Source organism: Endocarpon pusillum (genome assembly GCF_000464535.1).
Source record: "Endocarpon pusillum Z07020 unplaced genomic scaffold scaffold1372, whole genome shotgun sequence".
In the NCBI taxonomy this organism is placed as follows: Eukaryota; Fungi; Ascomycota; class Eurotiomycetes; order Verrucariales; family Verrucariaceae; genus Endocarpon; species Endocarpon pusillum.
The window spans coordinates 204,257-229,444 of NW_006916003.1; the positions used below are offsets into that span (position 1 = coordinate 204,257).

Genomic DNA, 25,188 nt, shown 5'->3' on the forward strand with positions numbered 1-25,188 from the left:
ATCATCTCCGTCAAACGACGTCAACCTAGTCTGCAAGATCACATTGTCGCAGTTCCGTAACCATCGGTATACCATCGACTGGCAGACGTTTCAACCGATCCTCTGGCAGTTATCAGATTCTGGTAGACGTGCTGGAATATTCTGGGACATCCTGCGCTCCACCTACCAACCCCACGTACCCTTTCTTTTTAGGTACCTCCACCTTATTTCTACCTCAATTCCAACTTCAATCCCCGGCCTCGCTCATCTCCACGTTGCTCCCTACCTGCTCAAGCATACCGGTCGGATACTACGTTACTTGTCCACTCACTCCAGGAGCTTCAATCGTGTCCCCGGACCGCAAGACGGTGTCCTCTGAAGTAGCAGACTTGGATCGATCAGATACCATAATCTACCCAGAACGGGGATCATTGTCATCGAATAGTGCAATCTAGGCCAGATACCAAGCTTCGACGCAACTCTACTCTACCTTCCTTTCAGCTTCACATCTGCCTACTGCTGCGTACCAGCTGCGCAAGCAACCACGACTAGTGACAACAGACGCGGATACTCCTCCTTAATCGAACCTCGAGGTTCATCAACTATGGTTATGGGTGACTTTGGGGGTCCACAGCTGTTTATGAACAATGCTCAGCACAATCCTGTGGGCTTGACGTACCTACCTTCCGATTTTCTATCGCTGGACCTTTTACAACGACCAAATGGTTTCGGTTTCTCTCCCGGCACGAGTCCTGCGCCGAACGACGTGAAGAACGAGGCGGAGTGCTTCTTCTCCTCGCAGACTCGAGACCTACCAATCAGCCAATCCAGCTACTGGGCTCCGAATGATTCTCGGTATCGATCGGCATTGAAGAATCCCCTATACCAACCAGCCTTTCAACAGTTGGCGCATCAGCCTAGCCGACTGCACATACCATCACCCATGAGCAAGCAAAAGCACGGACAATTGACTCCTCCGAGTGAGACCACCCCTACCAAGGAGAGCCCACTTGTCGAAACTCTGCAAGATTCGATGATAAACACCATGGAACAGGAGAATGGACCTACCACACGGAAAAGACGAAGTACACAATCCAGCCGCATCACAGATGCCTCTTCTCATACTACACCCACTAGCCGCCGCCGCAAGAAATCAGCTCGCAAACAATCTTCGGTTGGACTAGCTGTCGAGGGTGACGACAAGCGCAGTCAATTCCTTGAACGGAATCGTGTCGCTGCCAGCAAGTGCAGGCAGAAGAAGAAAGAATGGACATCAAACCTCGAACAAAAGGCGCGCGAGCTGCAGGCGAGCAAGACGTCAATGGCTTTACTGGTCACTTCTTTGAGAGAAGAGCTTCTATACCTCAAGGGTGAGGCACTAAGGCATACTACTTGTGACTGCAACAGTGTGCGTGAATATCTAGCTCGAAATGCAGAAGCGTCCCTGCCTCGAGGTCATCTCGACCACGCTACTTCGCCACATTCAAGCTGCAGCTTGTCATTTGATGCAATGGACCTGAGTTCATCGATTATGGGTGGATCTCCAAACTCGTCCGCAATGGTTGACAATCAGGAGCTGCCAGAGCTGAGCATTGCAGGCCAAATTCCCGATTGAGTTATCACCATATTGCCTCTATTTCCTTCGCGTCGTTTTCAATGAATGGGGCTGTTGTCACTGTATGCCAGCTTCCATATTATGCACATGTTCTTTGCGATCAGGATTGATTCCCAACATGGGGGTGGGGGGGCTCGCTCTAGAACAGGCCTGTCGCTGTGCTATTTAAATGCTGATTTTCGGCCTCGAGTGTGACATGGTCACATCGTTGCAAGACGTCACTGTGTACCTGGCGTTGGCTGGATGATAACGGGCTGACGATAACGAAAAGTGCTGTTCTTCGTGCTCGTGCTGCTTGCGAAGATACTGGCTATCTCCTGGCTTGCTAACTCGCTCGGAGAGGACTCGATGGGAAAGGCTCATTCAATCGTCCTGGGGGTTTGGGTTATGTGATCTGCGAACAACGTACTGCACACAGATGTGTGTGATCGACGTCATATCCAACCATCGATACAGCCGGATCGCGAAAAGCCAATGTTTACTTTGCTGCTCGTGTTAATATTTCATGACTGATCGTCAAAGGTCAACAACGATACCATTTTATTCATTATTCAAGTTGCTTCTAGCGAGATCTTCCTGCATTCATAACAAGCTTTATGGCCAATATGGTATCTATGAAGCGCCCACCATGATATTATCCATGCCCTGTGCGGCATCAGTGAGACTTTGGGGAAAACGGTAGTCACGGCAACAGATTCTAACTAATTCTCATTTAGTTAAGACTCCTTGGCCTTTTCCTGGGGCGCTCTTGTCCGTGGGGGTTTGGTTGCGCCAGCCTGTTAGTCACATTAGTCGTTTGACATATGATACCTGTGGAATTCTGGAGATCATAACACTGCCGAAGTGTTTAAAGATCGTGTCCTCCTTTCTGGATTTGAAATTCGATCGTGAATTTTCATGTCGACCAAGTACCAGACGTAGATATACTGGTACTGAACGCCCGACGTAGTTCGTCCTTGGCAGATAGATATCGAATGCTAGCCGAACTCCCCAAAATATTGTTCTCCAGTTGAAGTGCACGTGTGCTTCCGAGAGCAACACGTGTTAGCTTGCGAAAATCAGCCAAGGGGTACTCTTCCGCTTAAGGCGCTATAGTTCCCACTTCTGCATCCCTGGCTGCCTTTAAGGGGATGTGACCTAAGCGACATGTATCAAGGTAATGTTGAAGGAGGCAAAAGTACGACTGAACTAGAGTGGCGCTGAACGGAACTGAACCTAACTGGCACGGCCATGAATCTCCTTCGGATCAGTTCGTAGTAGTACCAATATATAAAAGCATGTGGGACTTCGATCCGGGAGCTTTATCTTGGCCCTTATGGCTTGGCAGGATGTCTGTTCCGACCGGGCTACCGGATATCCAGAGGTCAGAACATCCAACCAATCCCTTGATTTTACTAGTTAATAGCTGCGTCTGGTTTGCCGCATGTAGATCTCGATGTACTACGTACCCCAAACACCGCTCTGGTGCGGCCACAAACCCCCCGCCGATCCCCCAAGGGTTCATCCTAACTTACCCGTCATTCAAACCAGCCTTAAATGACTAAATTGTTCTGACACACTCTAGTTACTTGACTCAGACATGACCGTTTCTCAACGGTCGTACCAAGGACACCCCCGGCCTACGTAGTAAATCCAGGCGCCTCAGCAGCTAGTGCGTTCTAGTTCTAGATTTCAAACGCGTTCTGCATGGGTCATTCTGCCTTTTCCATTCAGCTGGTCGACTTGGTGTCATCGCAACACTATCAGAACAAGACTACTACCTATGGGAATGACGCACTTGGTCGAATCAAAAGGTAACGTCTAGGTCGTTGCCATGTTGGATAGATGGAGGATTCGACAAAATCAACTTTCACGTCTCCATGAACCGAGCTTCTGTCCGTGGGACAACGTCGAGTACAAGCAGAACTGTAAAGGTGCCGTTTTCCTCCCACCACCACCATGACCACCATGAAAATGAGACATGACTGCTACTTTCCAGTCGGAACGCCATCCATCTCTCCAGAGCGCTAGAACATATGTAAGTCGAGATGTAAGAGCGAATATGCTCTCTCCTACTCAACCTCCCTGATCTTACACTGCCATCCACTCTGCTTCTCCAACAACGGCAGACTTGCCCCCAAACACCACCCCAACTCATTCCCTTTGATCTTCTTTGCGATCTTTACCTCTCGATCAATCGGCATTTCATACCCAGTATGCAGCAACGCACCCATAAAGCTCAGATCCAAACACCACTCGGGTCTACCCCGCAAATCCTCCAGCACTGTCGGAGCATCCTCACCCTGCAGACCTGCGAATGCATCCCATGACTCCTCCCCACCACAGACCTTGGCGGTGAGGTCATGAAGTTCGCGGAGGGTAAATGATTCAGGCATGCCAAGGGGATGGGTGCGGTCGTAGAAATAGGAGAATATGTAAACGTCTTCTCTGGCGAACGTTTTCTCTAGGCTCGGTTGGTGGACGCCGTTAAAGGAGCAGGGTGCAAGATTGCAGGCGGCATCTTTGTAGAGAATGCCTTCTGCTAGGGCACGGCATTGCGCTGGTATGCTATCTCTGGGGCCTTCCATTGTGACTTGGACCCATCCACCGAGATCGTGGTCAGGAGAGAGGGTCACGTTGACGGTTTTGGACATACCCGGAGCGATGCAGGGGTTTGGAATTGGGGAGGAGAGCCACCCTCTCGAGTTCTTGTTTGACTCGTGCATGTTGTCTATTACGCGCTTGTGCACGGCGTTCCGGGCTGACATCAGGCCATAGCCAAGGTGCGAGTGCTGATACAGCGTGAAGTCTCGACCACCGAATTTGAGCTCGTACTTGTGGTCCCCGTCTGCCAAATGCTCAGGCATTCCACCAGAAGCGGCATCCTTGAAGGTGGGTTGGAAAACTACCTGAGTCGATCCTCCTCCCAAGTCGAATACAGCAGCGGTAGGTGTTTTGTCTGGTCCACCAATTTTGCCCAGGAGGTAATTGGTCGTAATCCAGGCATATACGCCCTCGTCTTCACCCTTCATTATCACGACGCCGTCCTTCTCCCGAGAGACCACCGGAAAGGGGAACTTTGTCTCCAGACGTTGTCGCACAGCCTCCAGAATCTTCGTGCTCATCTCCTCGCCTAGCAGCCGAAGGCCGGCAGTAGCTTTTACTGCCACCGGTGAGCACGATTTGTATTCATCCGGCACGGACTGCATTGCTGTGTCCATCAAAGGGTCCAGACTTCTTGCCGCGCCTTCAGCATCTGCTGCGTAGGAGCTTAAGCCCGAGCCACCTTGACGCTTCTCAGTCATCTTGAACACCTCATCCTCGAGTTCTGGGGTTGGGCCACAGTTGTTGAATCTATAGACATGTATCCTTGAGCCCGTGCTACCAGCATCAATCATCAGGGCATATTGAACGAGGGGCTTCGAGCCATCGTGCGGTTTCGTGCATTTTGAGGTGGGCGAATTGGAGATGTTGTATATATTGCCTGATCATGTCAATCAACGGCATGCGCTCAAGGACTGTCCCACGTACTACCGACATCTGGTATCCCGCTCCAACTTTTGGAGACATAGGACAGAACGAACAGTATGAACACAAGCACTCCACCAGTTTTGAAATATCTACTCCGCTGGCTCTGCGTCATCCAGGCGTTTTGTAAATTTTCAATCAGAGTTGGAGAAGCTGAATGACGACCACTGCTGGTAGGTGTGTGCCTGTTAGGCTTCTCGAAAGGGTCAAAGGGATCAGATAGATCGCCGTTGGCACGATAGGGCAAGGACACGGATCTCCGCCTGGGACTGGACGAGCCGAAGGGAATATAAGACCAGATTCCTGTGCGGCGCCCGGGGTCGATGCTGGTGGACATGAAGAGGGTAAAGAGGGTGGGCGGAGAATGGGAGAGTTTGGGATATTGGCAAAACACCCATGCGCGTATTAATGGCTGGGGAAAGAATGAAATTTATGGCGCTTCTGGCTGCTGATGGTCCTCTGGTCCTCTGGTCCCTTAAACGACCCCTGCATACAAAAATTTAAGGTTTAGTTAGGGAAGTTCTGTATTTAGAGACGCTGATAATTGTGAAGAAGCTCTTAATTCTCCAGCCAGGGGAGGTTCTGTGTAGAAGACACGCCTTTGCAACTACCAGTCTGTTGTTAGCATTCGTGTTCCTAGCATGAGGCACTCGCAATCCGTTCTCTCACCTGCGCAAGCACTACTACAAGTGCTCTCGCAAACCACACGGGTAACTGTCAATGGACAGCTTTCGTATTACGCAGCTTGTGTTGTGAAGCCGAGGAGCACTGTTCAAATCCGACATGCCTTCACAATGTCTAAGGACGGCAATCATAGCGCAAAGAAAAGCACCCTGGATCAATTCCCAGACGTGACCCGGGACTACGCGATCATGGCTCGATATGTCAGAATGCGCCAGCCAGACGGCGGTTTATCACCCCCTGAATCGTTACATTCGACTATCTCACGTTTAAGGCGGGGTGATGAATACCTAGTGCAAATATCGAAAGTAGATGAGGACGGCATGGCCATCTGCCGGATCATGACAAAAGCTGATTTGCTGAAGCAAAAGAAAGACAAAGAGAGAATGCAGCAGGAGCACAAGAAGAGCTTGAAGCAATCGGTACCGAAACAGATTGAGTTGAACTGGGCTATCGGCCCAAATGATCTGGAACATAAAATGACCCAAATGAAGGGGTTCATCAAGGATGGAAAGAAAGTCGAGGTTGTTCTGGCAAGCAAAAAGCGGCAAAGACAGGCTACGCCGGAGGAAGGTCAGGAGGTGCTCAGGAAGGTCAAAGAGAAGCTTGCAGAAGCAGACGCGATTGAGATCAAAGAAATGCAAGGCGGAGAGGTCGGAAAGCACACCGTGCTGACAATAAGGAAGAAAGGCTTTGAATAGACGGATCAACTGTACCCTCGACTACCTGACATCTCTTTCTACACGAGAGATCTGTGTATGTGGACAGACCTTCCTTGCGTTGCAGGTGATCGGACGGTTTGACTTTTTACAAGGTGTTCTAGAAGGATCCTAATGAGAATATCCGCTTGCGATGCTGGATTCCCGGCTTGCTGGCAGCGACCTACGCACAGGCTTTCCTTCTCGTGTATACCTCAATTGACTTGTTCAGGCGGCGAACTGTGCAGGTGGCAACATTACATGATATCATACACGACCGGGCTGATCTCCGGCTTCCTCGCATCCTGCGGTTTCCGAGGGTTTTCTGCACGACATCGTACTCATTATGGTATTGCTAACGGTTGGACCCCGACCGATACCAAGGCGACGGCTGGCAAGCAACAAGATCTCATCTGGACCTGGTCTCTTCAGCATTGATCCGATTTCAGGGTTGCTGTTCTCTTGTACAGTTGAACTCTGGTACGGTTCATCTGGCGCGGAGGTCGTCTGTGATAAGTTGGACAGAAACCTCCCATTTTTGCCCGCCTCCACCATATCCACCACCTAGTTGGTTGCGTATCAAACTGGTAAGTCGTTCTCGTAACTTTAAGAGGCTGTCTTCCGTGCCTCTGACCCTTAATTTCAGGTTAGCCATTCCAAGTCCATAGTGGACCTGCCAAAATTTGGCGTCTTCGACCTTCGTCACAGCAAAATCGGTCTCGATCGCTCGAATCACATCTTGAACTCCAGGTCCAGAATATGACATGAGTAGCATCGATCCAAGTGTTTTCGCCAGCCGAACACCAAGTGCACACATACACACCGCCATCGTCGCCGACAGCGCTTTGTCGATCCATGTGTAGGCATTTAAAGAGAGAAGCGGCAATAGGAGCAATATAGCCAAGCAGGAAAGCGTCAGGAAGTGTGAAGGGTTGCTGAGGAGCGGTGGTAGGGACTCGATGGCAGCAAACCGCATTGCTTTTCCAATCCTTGCATGGTTCCCAAGTCCAACAGCAGAGATCAAAGTCGACATTAGGGCAAGCACTGCTGTTACATCGACCGAGCCTGCAGAGGCTCTTTCGTGCTTATGCAAATGGTGTGGAGTGTGTCCGATCCCTTCCAATGCATGTTTTGCATTATGAGAGATCAGGTCAAAGCCAGTAAAGACTAAAAAGATGGAGAGCCCGAAGCCACAGAGAACCTCCATTCTCTCGAGGCCAAAAGGATGACGAATGCTTGACCGCTTCCACACCTCGAAATTGCTGAGTACATCCACAACCACACATATCAGCGCTCCAAGCGAATCGTATATCAGGAGGTGTGATAGCGCCTCCATGGCTGATGACCCAGACGCACTCCACATTGCATACCCTGCAATCGAGATGTGACACAAACTCCACCAGAACCTTGTCTTCTGATCTTTCGACATGCTTGCGCAGCATTCGGCAAATGTAGGGATAGGCAGGGAATTTGGTAACGATAGTGGTGCTCTGGGAGGAGGCTCCAGGAAGATCTGATGAGAGACACTGCTATGCTTGTATTTGTGACCACGTCTCTGACCAATATTCTGGTATAGGTTAGTCTGTTTCAAGCGACGCGCGGGGACTTAGTAGACCGCCGTGGATGTAACGAACCGACTTCACAACAGGAGACTTTGCAAGTGTGGTTGTCTGGAAATTGAAAGGGCTTGAGATATCACTATTTCCACTTTCCAAAGACATTGGACTGTACACTGAATTGGCACCGGCGGGAGAGACCATGTTGGCGGACATTGAGCCAAAATGAGCATTGGGATCAGCTGGAGAGAGTGAGTTGGGATCATAAAGGATCTCAGTCGCTGTAGCATGTGGAATGCCATCTAAGCCCAGACCACCCTGAAGGGTGCTCTCATCAGGGGGAGGTGTGGGTGTTCGAGGCGGAGCAGGAACCGGCATCAAAGAGGCCATGCCAGCGATATCGAGCAGCGCAAGACCAATTTCTCATGGGTTGATCATTGTGGTCGAGCGCTGCGTAGAGAATTGACATTGAATACAGCACGCTGTCCTGCACAATAAGTCAATCTCACTGTTGCGAGCGTCTTCCAAGTCACCACTCCGATTGGTCAGTTTGCCGAAAGCTTATGTATGTAGAGACCATTTCTCGCACTCGTGCGCCGACTGCTCTGATTCACCGTTAGCGAGTTCAATCGAACTTTAACAGGTCAACAGGTGGGAAGATTCCGTCCGCCTGCTTTTCCTGCTGCTAAAAATGTTTTGAGAATCTATCTGTTTGAATGGAACCGCAGCGTGCTGTTCTACTGATCTTCCTCATATTGTTCTTCCTCTTCTCTCCAGACACTAGCCAACCTTCCCGAAATCAGAGAGCGGGAGTTCAGACACAAATTTTGAGACAGCATGAAGCTTTGGAGAACCTTAGGAACGCATCGTACGGCCAACTCGTTCGAGCAAATAATGGGAAGAACAACGCAACTAGCTTTGGAGACCCGAACGGGTTTTCCTGGGATCTGCTGCCTGAAGTACAGAAACGAGCTCGTGCTCAATACCTCAGACTTTTTCTCGGTACTGAACGTGTGACCGAGAACGATGTTGCTGTCGGAAGTGAACAAGCCTACGAGGTAGCTGCAAGGAGCTCCTTACCACTCTATCAGAATGTTAGTGGAACCATAAAGGGCGACTTTGTCAGGCAACCAGTTACAGGCCCGATGCATGCACCGTCCAATCTTACTTCATTGGTACTGGAAAATAGATCCGTCATCAAGGAGTTCTGGAGAAATGTCACCGAATATGAAGGTGGTCTCACTCTGCGAATCTTCGAGGAAGACAAAGACGGTACGACAGATCTTGCAGCAAAGGAGATAAGCGCGGATGCTGTTGTTCAGACGGAATCAGCACCTGGTAGTGGGTGGGAAATGAAATTGTATGGTGTACATTATCAAAAGAGTGGTTCAATCATCTTGACAACCACGAGCGAGAAGTTCCCTGGGATCTTTACTTTGCCACATTTTGCTCTGATCAGAGACGATTTCGAGAATGCGCAAGAGCTGCTTAATCGCTCGCTCAGCAAGACTCTGTCGGATCGACAGAGGAGCAATGCAGATGACCTTGCATTCCCATGGATGTCAAAGGCCGGCGATGAAAGCACATCTATCTTCTCAGCTCCCAGTTGCGAGTATATTGTCTACTTGCAGCAACAGCCAGTGCCTCTCCAGAAATTGAGTCTGAATCCCTTGCAACAAATCCAAATTCTCATGCAAATTGAGAAAGAACTTCGTTTCCCCGAAGGTGCCCCTATTCCAGAGGCTCCACCAATGGCTTTCAGTGCAGTCATTTTCTCTCCGGACTGTGGCTTTATGCTGGAGAGTAGAGAAGGTTTGGATCCGACCAAATCGTACTTACTTTCAGGTCCAAAGATAGAAGCATTTTGGACCTTAATCAGACAGCTACTCCTTGCGCTCCTGATTGTGCTTGGATTGCAAATCACGCTGCTGAAACGCCAAATGGACGAAGCCTCAACTCCATCTATGCGAAGCCGCACGAGCTATCATAGCATTGCCATAATGGCAATGGCAGATGGCCTGATGTTGGCCACCCTGATCGCTGTATCTATGGTCAATGACATTGGCTTTCTGATCTTGACATCGGCAGGCTTTTTGTGCTTCTTCAATTTTGCCTTTTTCGAGATGAAGTTCATATATGATATTTGGCTAGTGCAAGTTGGACATCAAAGACGGGACGCAGAGGGAAGATCAGCCCAACAGGCTAACGCAGATGTGCAGAATAGTACCACAACGCAGCCGTCGAGTGGCCATTCTCCTCTCCAACCATCTACTCAAGTAGCCTCCAATCCGTCACGCCTACCGTTACCCGTGACAACCTCACGTCCCACTGACTTAGGGGCAACACCCATCATTCTGCCGCCGGACCAAGATATGGAGGCTGTGACTGAAGGAGACACTACGCAAAACGCAGCCACAGCAGGTACAAATCCGGGTGCACGTACACGTGTTGACTTTCAGACCTTGTATTCACGATTCTATTTCTCGATGTTAGTGCTCGTGTTCTTCTCTCTGTGGGCTTCTTCGTGGCCAACAACCTTGCGATCAGCCTATGCCAATGTTCTTTGCTTCACGTATCTCTCTTTTTGGGTTCCACAGATATATCGGAATGTCATCCGTAATTGTCGGCACGCATTTACCTGGGAGTACGTTATTGGCATCAGCACTTTCAGGCTGATTCCGGTCATGTATTGTTACCTTAATAGTTCCAATACGCTGAGTATCGAAACTGATCCACACGCCGGAGTCGTTCTTGCAGGCTGGGTCCTTTTGCAGGTTTTAACCCTTGCAATTCAGCAATTTCTGGGTCCTCGACTCTTCGTGAAGGAAAGCTGGTGTCCTCCTGCCTACGACTATCATCCACTTCTTCAAAGCGACCTTGATGACGTCGAGTCAGGTTCGTTGCTACCGATCGGGTTTCTCGCGTCAGCGTCAGAGGCAAAGGAAAAGGAGGAGGACAGTACCAAGGACAAACTGACAAATAAGAATATGAAGATCTTCGATTGTGCTATTTGCATGAACGAGATTGAAGTCCCTGTAATTCCCAGCAAAGAGACAGCCAAGAGAAGCAACCTAGGGGCTAGCTGGCTTGGTAGGAGAACATACATGGTCACACCTTGCCGTCACATCTTTCACAGTGAGTGTCTGGAAGGATGGATGCGACTCAGACTGGTGTGTCCAATCTGCCGAGAGTCGCTACCGCCTCTATGAGGTGGTCGAGTTGTCTCAAGATTATCGCATTAGTAATATCTATGTACGGAGCATTGACTACCATGAGGGATCACTCGGGTCGATACAGTGCTCCTGGCTTCAGTCACTTCACAATTCAAGAACTAGACAAGTCTGATCTGGGCATTGGGAGAATAGGCTGGGCTTAGAAACCAGTGGCTTTCCACTACTACTAGTAGCAGTGAATGTAAATAGTCCTAGACATGCACGAAAGACTTACTCTCTTATTACGAGTACGTTCATTGAGTCAAATCGTTCGCGAGGGGACTGCGGTGATTGTTATGTTGAGGCTACACTAGCAAGGTACTCCGTAGACGCTTCTCAAAGGTTTCGAGTACGGTGGACAAGACGGTCAGATGCGCACTCTAAGTTCACGCCTGTAACTTAAGACTCGCGAAAGAAACCCTAAACATGCAACGGAGCGCCGAGGAGAGATCGCATCTTCAATGAAGCTGGTCACAGCCCCCTGCGCTGCCGCTTACGCACGGGCATGGCGGAGAGCCGCCCAGTGCGAACTGGGGACAAGCCAGTGCCGTTCCCTCCCATTCTCAATGACCATATTTCGCAAGCAGTAGAAGAATCGCTGCCAGCAGCAGAAAGGCCTCGCGCTGACCGGTCAAATACTCCTCATCGACGAACAATCCCGGGCAACATACTATCGAAGCTGTCGTTGCTGCGCACCAACAGCGGCTCGGAAAGATCCACGTCTGGTGAGAGGAGCAATGATGGAGAAGATAGTCCTCCTAGTGGATCTCTGGCCCTAATTCAACAAAATGCTAAAACACGGAAAAGAAAAGGGTCGTTGCGAAAGACGGCTCTACTTGGAAAGAGTATGCTGGGCCGTGATCGGAAGGGATCCGACGCCAAACTAAAGTCACCTCTCTCCAGTCCACAATTCCTAAAGGAGAACGAGAAGAGTATAGCAGTAGCGACTCATGGAACAGACACAGATGCAACGCCGCGGCCAAGTCAGGAGAAAGATAGTCCTGTGCTCTCCGCTTCGCCGCCTAAATGGAAATTTCCAACCTCTAAAGTGTCCCTGTCTTCTATCCGTTCGAGTGTGCCTTCTGTCGAGCCAGCGTCTTCAGGAGCTTCCATCACAAGTCCGACCCTGCCAACCGATCACTCACCGACAGACGATGAGGAACAGGGACTCTCTTTTCCCAAACTACCATTTATTGCAAGCAGAAGGCCTCCATCGAGTAGTGGAGACTCCTACTTTCCACCCCAGCAACCTCTTCGCTCGAGGAGACCTACGGATCGGATGAAGTCGCCTCTCGCTACCCAGCCCCAGTCACTGACTTCGTCCCCTGTCGCAAGCGAGGAAGAATGGGACTACTCTGAAACGGCATATTGGGGATATGTGATATTGATTATCACCTGGCTGGTCTTTGTGGTGGGTATGGGGTCCTGCTTTGATGTCTGGTCGTGGGCTTGGGATGTGGGCGAGACTCCGTATGCACCGCCAGAGCTTAACGATGACCCAACACTGCCGATTGTAGGTTATTATCCTGCGTTAATGGTCCTCACAAGCGTGATGGCATGGGTTTGGGTGGTTGTTGCATGGGTCGGAATGAAATATTTCAGGCATGCCGAAGGTCGCGGAGATGATGGCTGAGACTCTGGCGATGGCACGGAATTGGTAGCCTATTTGCACATGTGCTGTGTTTGCGGTTTAATATACCCTAACTTGGCCAAACAACACGGTGTGTTTGGCCTCCGAGTCTCATTCAGTTTTGCAGCCCAGACATCCAATGGCCTTGGCATCAGGCAGCAAACACCTACACCTTCACTCCTTGCTACCTGAGTAATCTGAATAATTCTAGCACAAGGATGCAGGTTTTCTTGCGCCTCCTCGATCCTTGTGAATAAGATACAGAACCCACTTCGCCGCGAGACGACACGTCCGCCTACAAATCGTTGAAGAGGCTTCTAGTCAATACGGTTTTTGGCATTGCCTCAGATTTCAGCTCGCATAGCCGCTGAATAACACACTTATGCTCGATCTTTCTCCACTACATCTCTGCTAGTCCTTTGCTTCAGTCAGCATGGCCCCAGTCAAGACAGCCGTGGTGCTGCCAAATGGATCCCGAGTAGACCTTATCATTCCCACCGACGGCGGAACTACTCTCAAAACTCTTCAAGAGTTGGCTATCGAAAGAGCCGCACTCCACCACTCAACAGATATCTCACGCGTCGATCACGTTCTGCTACGACTGGAGAGCCAGGCAGGGCCTTTTCTTTATCCTGATGATAAGGTGGAAGACGTTATCAGTGCTGGAGAAACCGTATTTGTAGTGCTGAGCGATTCCTCACTTCCAGCGGGTCCTCAGAATATGCACGATGAGTCTTCAAAATCCAATCCTCAATTTTCAGATGACTTTCGGCTTCGTGTCATCACGCCTCAATCGGCACATTGCCATCACGACTTTCGCACTATCCCCCTCCTCGAGAATGGCAAAGTGTTCTCTGCACATTCAACGTTACGTGATCTCAGAGCAGCAATCGCTGACAATCTTGAGATACCCTTGCGGTCTGAAAGCCCAGAACTACAAGAATGTAACTGCAAGTTGGCTGAAATGAGCTGTGAAATGCCTCATCTGTTCCCTGACCGCGGCACGAAAGTGCTTATTGTTTCGGGCTTTTCAAATGTAGCTTGGTTAGATGTCTTTGGAAACACCTACGCTGCTATCGTGACTGGCCTGAGACAACTCTTTGGTGACACATTCGAAGATGCGAAAAGTGTCCATCTTAAAGGCGGCGTTCAGACCGATGATGATTGGTTCACACGTCTGCCAGTCGTGTCTATCTGTGCAGAGAGCCGGCATTCTAGCATGCATCCCACTTCTACATCGTCGTCTGCGGCTACTTCAATGCTAGATCTCCATACCGCCGAAGGACCAATCGAGACAACGCGCCTGGACCTCACAATGAAGAACCTTGGACTCACAGATCTAATCGTGAATGGCGTACTGTCGATCTACGCAGTGGAGAGGAGAGTCAATTTCACCGGGACGGAAAAGCAGACACTAGGCAAAGATGCTATGTTTAGTGCGGCCAGCCACTGGGTGAGCTCTCAGGTTTTCATGGTCGGATATTTAAATTCTGCTAATTGGTATGCCGAATTATAGGCCCTTCCGAGAATGACAGCGTCAACCCGCGGTTCAAACGCCTTCCTCGCTAGTCTGCGAGTCTTTGCAAATAAAATCAATACGAAAGAGATGGACACCCGCCGTCAGAACATCGTTTTGAAACTGGTTCACGACATGACACGGTACTTCCCAGCTGTGCGGGCAGTTCGAATGCTTATGGATGGCAAAACCCTCCGACCCAATGAGTGTGCGGCTATCGTGCAAAGCCTCGCAGAAGCTCTTCGAGACTTGGTACCTTTGAACCTCATCGAGAATGACCAGCGTAGATATCTCGAAGGGACCAGACTGCTGTTGGGTTTCGTCCTGCAAAAGGTTGGAACCTTGGCAACAGAGCCAATGGCCCGTGCAGACGAAGGCAACGATAAAGGGCAACCGTATCTAGATCTTTTCAAGACCGTGGATCTTCGAGATGTTCGAACTAATGAATTCATTGTCGACCCGATACAGACCGATCTTGGTCTCATGGAGAGGGGTTGTTACAATGCGTTTAAGCGAGGTGGGATTCTGAGCCACCCTGGAGCTGAAGATGTCGACATCCTATCGGCCAGTCCGGATTTGCCAGCACTAAGAGCCGCCACATTAAATAGCGGTGTTGCTCCAGAAGCAAGCTACTATGAGACAAACACCATTCGAGCTTCTTTATCGATCAAAGACCTTAACAATAACGTACTTCAAGAATTACGAGGTTTCTCGCGGGACCTTCGGTACTTGGGGATGCTCTCTGACAGAAGCGGGATGAATGTCATCCATTCTACTTCACTAAAGTCCGCCAAAGCCCCAGTCTTGACTCTGGACCGCGATGGCTACCTCTGTGTCTATGTTGGGCGCGCTGCTTGTGCTCCTCCCGACCGTGATATTTCCATTTTTCGACCTGTTCACGGCTCAGAAGAAGCTGTCGATGTGAATATAGTGGCGCAACTCGTTGAACCAGTCCTTCGACTTCGCGAGCACGACGGTACTATTGTATTTGAGCTTTTAAGCGAGAGCTTACGATCCGACAACGCGAAGCCGACAGAACTATTGATGTTCTGTGTTGATTGCAGTCAAAGTATGGACAGTGCGTCTGATTTCTATGAGACCCAGGAAAATTCTGCGGCCCCTGTGGGCACAGAGGCCACCATCGGTGATGTGCCAGTCGCAGGGGAGATAGATGAAGCGATAAGCCTAGATGATATGAGGGACTGGATTGCTGACCATGAATCTTTCGACGATATGCTTGGACTTGTTGCTTCTGCAGAAACACGCACGAGGAGAGCCGTTGCAGAAAATGTCGTTGATTTTGTGAGCCTGCTCATTTCTCGAGAGCTTTTCGAGAAAGGTAAGCAGGTCTCAGCGCTGAAGTCCTCGGCGACTCGGTTTATGCTGCTGGAGATAGCGACGGCATATGAGAACGAGCTAGGCTCGCTGCGAAGGCTTGTTGGGGGTCTCACTACCTACAAGGCTGCATTGTGTGACTTCCTCATCGTCAAGGCTGAGAGCTGGACCGCGAGGGAAGCATTCCCTTGGACTTATGGCGAGCCAATTCCACGCAGGGAACCACTATCTCCCGGCCTTCATCACCTCGATGTAACAGATTCTCTTTCTGCACCACATGAAATCATTTGCCCCATTTCCCAGGTTGTGTTTGAGGATCCGGTCACGACATCAGACAACTTCACCTACGAGCGGCGTTCAATTGAGCGCTGGTTCCAAATTCGTCAATCTTCCCCCTCTACTGGCCTCCCACTGAGCGATCTTACACTTCGACGCAACCATTTGCTGCACAATCGAACGGTACGATGGGTGGCTGGCGAAGATATCCTACAAGCTGCATCTCAAGCTGCAGACAGATCTCGTCTTCTCAGTACAAGATCTGTAGTCATACTTCGATTGAACTTTGTGACACCAGCGGGCACCTTTACTCGAAATTTGCCCTCCACGCTTCCGCTGTCCGATTTGTACAAGATGGCTTATCGCGGAATGCGGGGCGTCCACAAATCTTTCTTGTTGCATTTGCGCGGATCTTTATTGGTGTCTTCCGACCAACAACTGGGACGATGTGGAATTACGACCGGATCAGACATCATGGCAAGCATCCAGCCAGTGCATGGAGACCCAGCTGTCCCTATGGAGACGAAATCCGAGGAAATGTGTCTCATTAAAGTTTATGAATCTTCCTCTGAGCTGTTCTCATACTGGATCCCTCGTGATACTTCCCACACAATGGCGTCGATCATTTTTCGCTTTTGGCGCTTCAAGCTGTCCTCACTTGGCGTTATTCAGGCGCTGGATCAAGAAGTCTGGTCAGGTCTGGAATATGGAGGCGATGGTGTCATATACGGGCAGAGACATGACCACTGGGACCTGCTTGCCAAAGCCTTGAACAAGACGGAACTTGGGAGGCTTGTTGCTAGTGAAAGCGTTTACGTAAGTCCTCCCCTGGAGCAAGACATCGACATCGACATCGACGTCGACATGGCATGGCAGAGCCCGACCAGCGGCGAGCATGATACCAGGCAGGCCGACTCTGTTGGCACTGGTCCTGCTACTCAGTATCGAGTCCTCAAGGTTGACCTCTCACACTACATAAGTCCTGAAGTCAGTGAACTTCAGCGACAGGAGAGACTGAGATGCCTCACGAGGTTGGCAGTGTCAAAACAGGTGTTTGGTGCATTCATCAATCGGATGATTGCCTACAACTATCCTACAGTGATGGGTCTGGTTTCTTTCGGCACTTCTCCCTCGTTATCCCAGCCACTTACTGGGCTCATCGAGAACTTCCGTCATGCCGTTGATACACTGAAGCCATCTGGCGACACTTCCTTATGGGATGCACTAGCCCTGGCTGCTGATCAGTTGGCGCATTTCGGTCAGAAATATCCTGGCATATCAAAGAGAATCATTTGTCTGTCTGATGGAGTAGACACCAAATCAGCGAGGACAGCAACAGATGTCTGTCGTCGGTTGCTTCGAGACAAGATTGTGGTGGATTCGTGTTCCATCGGGGTTGAGGACAACTCAGCGCTACGCACTGTATCATTCATGACTGGTGGATACAAATTCGTGCCACAAACGCTCGAACAAGCTGTGGCTATCTGTGAGCTGGAGCCGGTTCTTTCACTTCATGAGAGGCCGCCAGTACTCCGACCTGTGATGGGCCCGCTCCTCACACCGCGCGATTTTGCTGTCGCAGGCCTGCAATTCTTCGAGGACGAGGTGACGCAAGACAAGTTTCCGGTTCAAAAACGGCATCCCAATCTTGATGACCAATTTTTTCGCATTGATTCTGTCGAGAAAGGTGCTCGGAGTATCGTCGCACAGTCGGTGGACGGCAATCCAGTAGCGAGCACAGTCGTACGTCAGCGCCGTCTCCTCGCTGAAATCCGAAACATTACCGCCAACCCACATCCATCCTACGACGTTTATGTCTCAGAATCCAATATGGGATTCTGGAGGATTGTCATGTGTGGTCCTGCCGAGTCAGCATACGCGTCTGGCACATTTGTCCTGTACCTTCACATGGGCGATGATTACCCTCTCTCCCCACCACACGCTCGTTTTATTACCAGGATCTTCCATCCAAACATTAACCGCGGGGGAAGGGCGTGCCATTCTATATTTGACAGGAACTGGCTCGTCGATATCACCAATAAGCAGGTGCTTGACACGGTCTTCGGCCTACTCCTGGTACCAGAATTTACAGACCCTATCAATACGGTGGTCACGCTCAATTATTACTGGGACGAGGTTGCATTCAGAGAGGAGGTGAAGAAGCACATTGAGAAGTATGCGTTGAAAGGGAGGGAGGAGCTGGGAAAGGAGATATTGGGAGAGTGACTTTGAGGTGGAACGAGGTAAAAGGAGAAATCCAGGCAAGTGAATGATAGGCCAGCGGTGTTGCTTTTGATAAGCTGTTTCCGAAGCCCTCTCAGCCAGTCGGGGACGAAACCCTTCCAGAAGCCGTACTGTGATGCAGTCTAGAAGGTAGCAATCACAGAATAGTAGATTAGAGATGCCATGCAAATGACCTCCTGCTCTATTAGACACTTGAGATGTGCTGTTGCGCCGCGGTGGGAGGATAAGTATTCTTTTCATCCCGGCACCATGGATGTAGCTTTATTCACTCTTCTGTTCAACGGTGTCTTGGGAGCAGAGAAGCTCTAGAGAGTCATCGTTCCTCTTCCACCACCAAAAAAACAAAACAAAACAGGGGATGTTCTCTACGTGAAATATCCTGAGGTCAATGCTCTGCTCCCAGAGATGGGCCAAAATGCCCTTTTCAAATCCTTCTAACCAGCCATCTAAGTCTAAACCGCTGCCTCATTCTCCGTATCATCCGACTGCTCCTCTACCCGCACCGCCACGCTCTTCCTAAGCTTTGGCGTCAACTCAGCATCCGCCGCTGCCACCACCGAAGAAGCAGGCTGCTTAGGCTGCCCGCCCCCCGGCGCCTTCGTCACCAACCCCTGCGCCTTTGCGAAATTCGAAGATCTCTCCGCCGAAGGATCGGGATCATAGAACTCATCCTTGATGGGCCGCACAAAGACGGTCTGGTTGCAGATCGTCAGGATCGTGTTCGTCGGCACAGAGAGCCAATTGTGTCGTTCGAATGTCAGTGGTTCGCTCGCGACAAGGACGACGTCGGAGGCTTTATCCCGGCGTTCCATCTTGAATTGTCCTTTCGTTTTGCCTTCAACCCAGTCTGTGCCGGAGGAGTAGTACAGACTTGCCGCTGCGTCTGTCTTGCTGCTTACATATCGTGTCACAATGACGGTGTGGCCGTCTGTCACGGCGAAATTGAGGAGACTCCGTGTCTCCACGTCATCGAGGTTGTGGTGGGCGGGGATGGCTTTTACGAAGGCGTTGATCTTGGCGATGGTCTTTCTCATGGCGCGACGAAGAATATTTTGACCGAAGCCGTTGGTGGGTTCGGAGCTGGGGTCGACTCCTTCTTTTTCGAGGGTGTCGAGGAAGAGGGCGAAGGCCCATTCTGAATCGGTGCCGCCGTGGACGCCGAGGTACCAGTTGTCGTCCAGAGAGTCGGCGAGCGGACGTTTGACATACTTCCAACCGCCGATGTTGCCGTTGTGCATCCACATCAGGCTGTTGTGCTGGAAGGGGTGGCAGTTGTTCTCCGCAAGGGAGCCTTCGGTTGTGGCGCGGACGTGGGCGAAGATTAGGCGAGAGCATGTCTTGGGTGCGATGCGTTCGAGGTTCACGCAGTTCCAGGCTGGCAGGGTGGAGGTGAAGATGCATGGGTAAGTGCCCAGGTGGGCTTCTGTGTACCAGCCGACGCCGAAGCCGTCACCGTTGACTGGTCGGCGCTTGTCCAAGCGAAGGCGGGAATCGTATGATTGGGTGAGGATAGAGTGGGAAGGTTCAGTGACAAGCTTGGATAGTATCAACGGGTGTGTGCCCTTGAACACCTAGCAAGGTCAGTTTGATGATGACTTTCTGGGGAGAGAACCGGGCGCACTCACCAGAAAGCGGCACATGGTAAAGGGGTGCCAAGACAGCTCAGGGGCAAGGAGTTAGTTCCCAGGAGCTTGAAGGCCCATAAGACAGGGAGAATGTACAGTGACAGGAAGTGACTCGGAACAAAGATGGAGGAAGAGTCAAATGGAGGATTGCTAATAGCCTTTAAACTCAAGTAGTATTATGAGGCTGCGTTTGACGTGGAAACGCAGGGGTGTCAGCTTGCCATATCGTGGAGTTATGAGGACATTCTTCGAGCTTCGCATGAGAGGTACATTTGCAACGGGTAGATAAGACATCTGTGCAGCGTTGAGTTGTCATCACGATCAGTCATATTCTTTGGCCGGATGCAGGAGTTGGTCTTGTCAAGAAGTTCTACAACTTGAATGGCACTCCAGCTTCAAGGTGGTGAAATCGTCTGCTTGGCGATCTACTGTCCTCTTCAATACTGTCCTCTTCCCCTACGGTTGTCGATGCGGCGAAAGGCGCCAAACCTCCACCCCAGACGGATTTTGCCATATTCAACCAGTTTCTCGCAGTCCATTTTTGCCAGCACTCTAATGAATGACTGCATACTGTGATGAGCGCACGTGTGCTCTCCGCGAGATGGGCACCTCTGATGAGGAGGGGTCTCGTTATGCAGCGCAATCTACACCGGCCCGCAACGGGGAGAGCCAGCGGTCTACTCCGGACTGATGGATGCCCTTCTGTCGGACGATGCAGGCATTGGCCGTTCGGAGCGAGCTCAATACACAATGTGCCCGCGGTGAGATCGATATCATTTGCGCGGGTGTTACCACAACTGGCTCTTAAGATGGCGAGGTTGCCTGCCTTGTTCGGAGCCAGCATGATCGCTGGACTGGCCTACCTACAATATCAGGCTGCGCGTAAGCTGAAACGCCTACCAGTGATAGAAGTACTGCTAAGCATGTTTTGCAGAGGCCGGGAACTATGCGATGGACATCTTTCGGCGAGCTAGCGACACCGCAAGCGCTTCAGCTTCGAGCATCTTTCAAGGAGGCAGAGGAATTGCAGAACAGATTTCTCTAGGCTGGGACAAGACAAAGGATGAGACCCAACTCCCCGAATGGCTGCAGAAGATACTGCGGCTGGATGAAGAGTCACATTCCCACGGACAAGGGGGACCAGGAGGCGAACCTCCAAACCAGTCAAGGGCGGGGGCAGCCGTCGCTGGAGCAGCAGCAACAACCGGAGCAGCTTTTGGGTACGAGCAGTCGCCAGAGGAAGATGATAGATCCCATGAGCAAATAGCAAGAGACGATCAGATGATGATGCTCACCAAGAAAATGATCGAGATAAGAAGCATATTACAAGGCGTCGGACAATCCGAAGCGTTGACATTACCGTCCATTGTCGTGATCGGCTCGCAATCCTCGGGAAAGAGCTCTGTCTTGGAGGCCATAGTGGGCCACGAATTTCTCCCCAAGGGTTCAAACATGGTGACGCGGCGGCCGATCGAGCTGACACTAGTGAACAGTCCAGATGCAAAGGCAGAATATGGAGAATTTCCTGCCCTGGGCTTGGGCAAGATTACAGATTTTAGCCAGATTCAGAAAACTCTAACAGACTTGAACCTGGCTGTGCCAGTCGAGAAATGTGTCACAGACGATCCTATTCAACTATGGATATATTCTCCCAACGTTCCGGACCTGTCATTGATTGACCTTCCTGGCTACATCCAGGTTGTTGGAGAAGACCAGCCGGCAGAACTGAAGCAGAAGATCTTGGATTTATGCGACCGGTACATCCAACCCCCCAACGTCATTCTTGCCATCTCAGCCGCCGACGTTGATCTTGCCAATTCGACAGCGCTGCGGGCCAGCAGAAGGGTAGATCCCCGAGGTGAGAGGACCATAGGAGTTATCACAAAGATGGATCTCGTCGACCCTCGCCGTGGCGCGGAGATCTTGGCCGACAAAAGGTACCCGCTGCGGCTCGGTTACGTTGGCGTGGTGTGCAAAATACCCCAGTCGGCCTCAGGACTGTTCGCGAGAAGTCGTGGTAACTTGACAAACATCATTACCAAAAATGAGAACGCCTACTTTTCATCGCACCCGCTCGAGTACGGCCCAGAGTCTGATTTGGCGGTCGGTACCTCAACTTTGCGCAAGAAGCTGATGCACGTTCTAGAGCAAAGGATGGCATCAAGCCTGGCCGGAACACGCGATGCAATTATACAAGAGCTGGAAGAAGCAACCTACGAATTTAAGGTCCAATACAACGAGCGACCGTTGAGCGCAGAATCATACCTGGCAGAGAACCTTGACAGCTTCAAACACTCGTTCAAGGAGTTTAGTGAAGCTTTCGGTCGTCCACAAGTCCGGGAAATGCTCAAAGAGACGCTGGAACAAAGGGTTATGGACCTTCTCGCAAAGAGGTACTGGAACCAGCCGATCGCGGATCTGACATCGGTACCATATGAGGCCTATGCGCTGGCGGATTTGCCCAAGGCTGATCCGAACTCGTTGTACTGGCAGAGAAAGCTGGACGCCTCGACTTCAGAGCTAACCAAGCTGGGGATCGGTCGACTGGCAACCACCGTGGTCGCCAACGAGCTACAAAGCCAGATCGACAGATTGATCGCGAGCTCAACCTTCTCGTCTCACCCATATGCGCATAGTGCCATCAGGGAAGCTGCTGCAAACATCCTCAACGAGCGGTTCTACAGCACTAGTGACCAAGTTGAAAACTGTATCAAGCCATATAAGTTCGAAATCGAGGTGGAAGACAATGAGTGGATCAAAGGTCGAGAGAGCGTGGCCAAAGTCATGAAGAAAGAGCTGCGTGCATGTGAAGGGGCTCAAAAGCAGCTCGAGGGGGGAGTTGGTAAGCGAAAGTTGAACGACGTGACAACGTTTGTGGACCGAGTGAGAAGAGGAGAAATTGTTCTCGAAGGTGACGGAGCCAGCGGCGCAGGAGGATTCAGCTCTGCTTTACTGCAACAAGGTGAGTGCCTAAAGATCTACCTCCTCTAGCCTCGCTGACTTTGGTAAAGGCCGTGAAGCAGTCTTCTTGCGCGATCGAGCGGAGACCCTCAAGATGCGTCTTCTGGCAGTGCGTTCGAGGCAGTGCGCAAGCCCGACCAATAAATACTACTGCCCCGAAGTGTTCCTTGACGTGGTAGCCGACAAATTGACCTCTACGGCTGTGCTGTTCCTGAACGTCGAGCTTCTGTCTGAATTCTATTACAATTTCCCCCGGGAGCTGGACGTACGATTAGGACGGCATCTGAGTGAAGCGGAGGTGGAAAGATTTGCCAGGGAAGATCCGAAAGTGAGGAAGCATTTGGACGTTATTCGCCGCAAGGAGATGTTAGAGATGGTGTTGCAGAAGATTGAGAGTTTGCGGCAGCTCGAGGGCCGGGCCAAGGCCAGTGTTGCTGCTGAGAGGACTGCATCGGCGGCGAAACAGAGGAGTAAAGGATGGAGCATCTTCTGATTGGAAGGGGGACAATCCACACTCTGATACCATGGGCAGCAAGCGGGCGTTTGGTGGATCACTGTCTTCGGAGAATTGTAAATCTATGAAATAGACCCATCCCAACAATATTGACTCCCAAGCCATGCATTTTCAATACTATACATCTTGAAGCTTCGCTCGAAGAAGAAAAAAAAATGAAAACCGCAGCAGACATCCCAATCTCCAACCACTACTCCACCTCCTCCTCGCTCAACAACGCCTGCTGAGCGTCCGCATTCAGCCTATACCTAGTTTTGGTCATGAAAGCATCCACCTCGGTACTGCCCCAGCTCTCCATGGCCATCCAATCCACCTTGCCCTCGATGGCCTCGACGCCGGCGATCTGGCCGCGGGTGCCCAAGCGCTGCGCCAGCTTGACCACCGAGAAGCGGATCATGCGCGGGTCGAGCTTGAGGGAGCGGCGTCGGCGGCGACGCGTCGAAGCGCATCAGGAAGTAGTGCCCGCGGTGGTGGTTGGTTTGATGCGCTTTGGTGGGGCGGGGCAGGAGGAAGGGCCCCCAGTTATTGAGACCCCGGATCACGCCCGAGGACCGCAGGATTATCGAGCCGGCGTTGCGGGCGATTCTGGGGGGAGAGAAGGGGATGGTTAGAGGGGTGTTTTTAGGATTGGGGGGGAGGAGGGAGGGTTGGTGGTGGTGAAGATTACTCTTTGGCTTCATTGACGTTGCCCGGTCGGACCTGCAGAGGTTTCGTTAGGATTCGCATGCGTATGGCAGGGACAGATGTGTACATACGACCGCTATCAGTTCGTAGAGCATGTCCCCAAGTTGTTGATGTCGTCCGGAGAAGATGAAAGTCAAACGTGAGGTAAATGCCACCAAAAAAGATGCCGCGATTTGGCGGGCGGTCCAAAGGTCAGCTCCGATTGGTGGGCGGCTCAAGCTCTCCTCTTCCCACCTTTGTTTGCTCCACTGCCCGTCAATTGCTACGGAGCCACCTGGATACGTTACAGCAAGGCTCGCAATGGCAGTCGCAAGGATACGTATAGCGCCTCTAGGGGTCGTGGCTAGAGCCCCATCCTTACTTAGGTCCACCTATCCGAATTCGAAGTCACCACCATGCTGGAGTCTGCCGAGAAGAGCGTTTACGGGCCAAAGTGTTTGTACGTCCGAAGTGCCTCTGAGGGGGGGCATTGTATCTCCCGCAACGCTGACAAGATGCTGACCTACTTACTTCCTAGTATTCGAGAAGAAATACACCGAAGAGCACGAATGGATAGAACTATCACCCGACGGCAAGATTGGTAACGCCCCACCTCAGTCCCAAACCCCACCCATATCAGCTTTCAACCCCCCACCCACTCATCCCATCAGCTCACCCCTCTTCCTTCCTTCACAGGCACAATAGGGATCACGAACTACGCCTCCAAGGCGCTGGGCGACGTGGTCTACGTCGAGCTGCCCAGCACAGACCTCAAAGTCACCAAGGGCGACACCATCGGTGCGGTCGAGTCGGTCAAATCCGCTTCCGACATCATGACACCGGTCTCGGGCACCATCACCGAGACGAACGGCCTGTTGGAGGAGAAGCCGGCGACGATCAATAAGGGACCGGAGGCGGAGGGCTGGTTGGCCAAGATCCAGGTCGAGGATGTGAAGGAGATGGATGGGTTGATGAGTAAGAGCGAATACGATAAGCATGCCGAGGGGGAGGGGGAGGAGTGAGGGTTTGAAGGGCTGGTAGAGAACTGCGTGCACGGAGTCCCGTCTTCGTCGCTCCGTGTAAGGGGCTTGTCTGTTCCTTGTCTGGGTGTGGGGGTTGCTGTGTGGTGCCTCCGGACGAAGCTCCCTCCCCATCGAGTAGGAAAAGCATCGAGCA

At 51.2% G+C, this 25,188-nt stretch overlaps 11 protein-coding genes across 11 annotated transcripts; 8 read left to right on the forward strand and 3 right to left on the reverse strand.

Annotated features, from left to right (window-relative positions):
* Positions 1–583: 583 nt before the first annotated feature.
* Positions 584–1,594, forward strand: EPUS_02009 (uncharacterized protein; the record flags this gene model as incomplete). Its single annotated transcript, XM_007801841.1, has 1 exon — positions 584–1,594. The coding sequence occupies one exon, from the start codon at positions 584–586 to the stop codon at positions 1,592–1,594; it is 1,011 nt and encodes a 336-aa protein (XP_007800032.1).
* Positions 1,595–3,645: 2,051 nt separating this feature from the next.
* On the reverse strand, positions 3,646–5,438 carry EPUS_02010 (guanosine-diphosphatase; the record flags this gene model as incomplete). The annotated part of the gene is made up of 2 exons (XM_007801842.1): positions 3,646–5,057; positions 5,105–5,438. The coding sequence occupies 2 exons, from the start codon at positions 5,436–5,438 to the stop codon at positions 3,646–3,648; spliced, it is 1,746 nt and encodes a 581-aa protein (XP_007800033.1).
* Positions 5,439–5,895: 457 nt separating this feature from the next.
* EPUS_02011 (uncharacterized protein) lies at positions 5,896–6,483 on the forward strand (the record flags this gene model as incomplete). The annotated part of the gene is made up of 1 exon (XM_007801843.1): positions 5,896–6,483. The coding sequence occupies one exon, from the start codon at positions 5,896–5,898 to the stop codon at positions 6,481–6,483; it is 588 nt and encodes a 195-aa protein (XP_007800034.1).
* A 484-nt stretch (positions 6,484–6,967) lies between these two features.
* On the reverse strand, positions 6,968–8,426 carry EPUS_02012 (uncharacterized protein; the record flags this gene model as incomplete). The annotated part of the gene is made up of 2 exons (XM_007801844.1): positions 6,968–8,047; positions 8,115–8,426. 2 exons carry the CDS (start codon positions 8,424–8,426, stop codon positions 6,968–6,970), a joined length of 1,392 nt encoding a protein of 463 aa, XP_007800035.1.
* Positions 8,427–8,752: 326 nt separating this feature from the next.
* EPUS_02013 (uncharacterized protein) lies at positions 8,753–11,245 on the forward strand (the record flags this gene model as incomplete). The annotated part of the gene is made up of 1 exon (XM_007801845.1): positions 8,753–11,245. The coding sequence occupies one exon, from the start codon at positions 8,753–8,755 to the stop codon at positions 11,243–11,245; it is 2,493 nt and encodes an 830-aa protein (XP_007800036.1).
* Positions 11,246–11,753: 508 nt separating this feature from the next.
* Positions 11,754–12,881, forward strand: EPUS_02014 (uncharacterized protein; the record flags this gene model as incomplete). Its single annotated transcript, XM_007801846.1, has 1 exon — positions 11,754–12,881. The coding sequence occupies one exon, from the start codon at positions 11,754–11,756 to the stop codon at positions 12,879–12,881; it is 1,128 nt and encodes a 375-aa protein (XP_007800037.1).
* Positions 12,882–13,311: 430 nt separating this feature from the next.
* On the forward strand, positions 13,312–18,231 carry EPUS_02015 (uncharacterized protein; the record flags this gene model as incomplete). The annotated part of the gene is made up of 2 exons (XM_007801847.1): positions 13,312–14,331; positions 14,395–18,231. 2 exons carry the CDS (start codon positions 13,312–13,314, stop codon positions 18,229–18,231), a joined length of 4,857 nt encoding a protein of 1,618 aa, XP_007800038.1.
* Positions 18,232–18,701: 470 nt separating this feature from the next.
* EPUS_02016 (glutamine amidotransferase DUG3) lies at positions 18,702–19,889 on the reverse strand (the record flags this gene model as incomplete). The annotated part of the gene is made up of 2 exons (XM_007801848.1): positions 18,702–19,820; positions 19,875–19,889. The coding sequence occupies 2 exons, from the start codon at positions 19,887–19,889 to the stop codon at positions 18,702–18,704; spliced, it is 1,134 nt and encodes a 377-aa protein (XP_007800039.1).
* A 794-nt stretch (positions 19,890–20,683) lies between these two features.
* Positions 20,684–23,328, forward strand: EPUS_02017 (uncharacterized protein; the record flags this gene model as incomplete). Its single annotated transcript, XM_007801849.1, has 3 exons — positions 20,684–20,756; positions 20,809–22,836; positions 22,886–23,328. 3 exons carry the CDS (start codon positions 20,684–20,686, stop codon positions 23,326–23,328), a joined length of 2,544 nt encoding a protein of 847 aa, XP_007800040.1.
* Positions 23,329–23,645: 317 nt separating this feature from the next.
* Positions 23,646–23,960, forward strand: EPUS_02018 (uncharacterized protein; the record flags this gene model as incomplete). Its single annotated transcript, XM_007801850.1, has 1 exon — positions 23,646–23,960. One exon carries the CDS (start codon positions 23,646–23,648, stop codon positions 23,958–23,960), a length of 315 nt encoding a protein of 104 aa, XP_007800041.1.
* A 468-nt stretch (positions 23,961–24,428) lies between these two features.
* EPUS_02019 (uncharacterized protein) lies at positions 24,429–25,034 on the forward strand (the record flags this gene model as incomplete). The annotated part of the gene is made up of 3 exons (XM_007801851.1): positions 24,429–24,483; positions 24,551–24,613; positions 24,709–25,034. 3 exons carry the CDS (start codon positions 24,429–24,431, stop codon positions 25,032–25,034), a joined length of 444 nt encoding a protein of 147 aa, XP_007800042.1.
* Between the last annotated feature and the right edge of the window lie 154 nt (positions 25,035–25,188).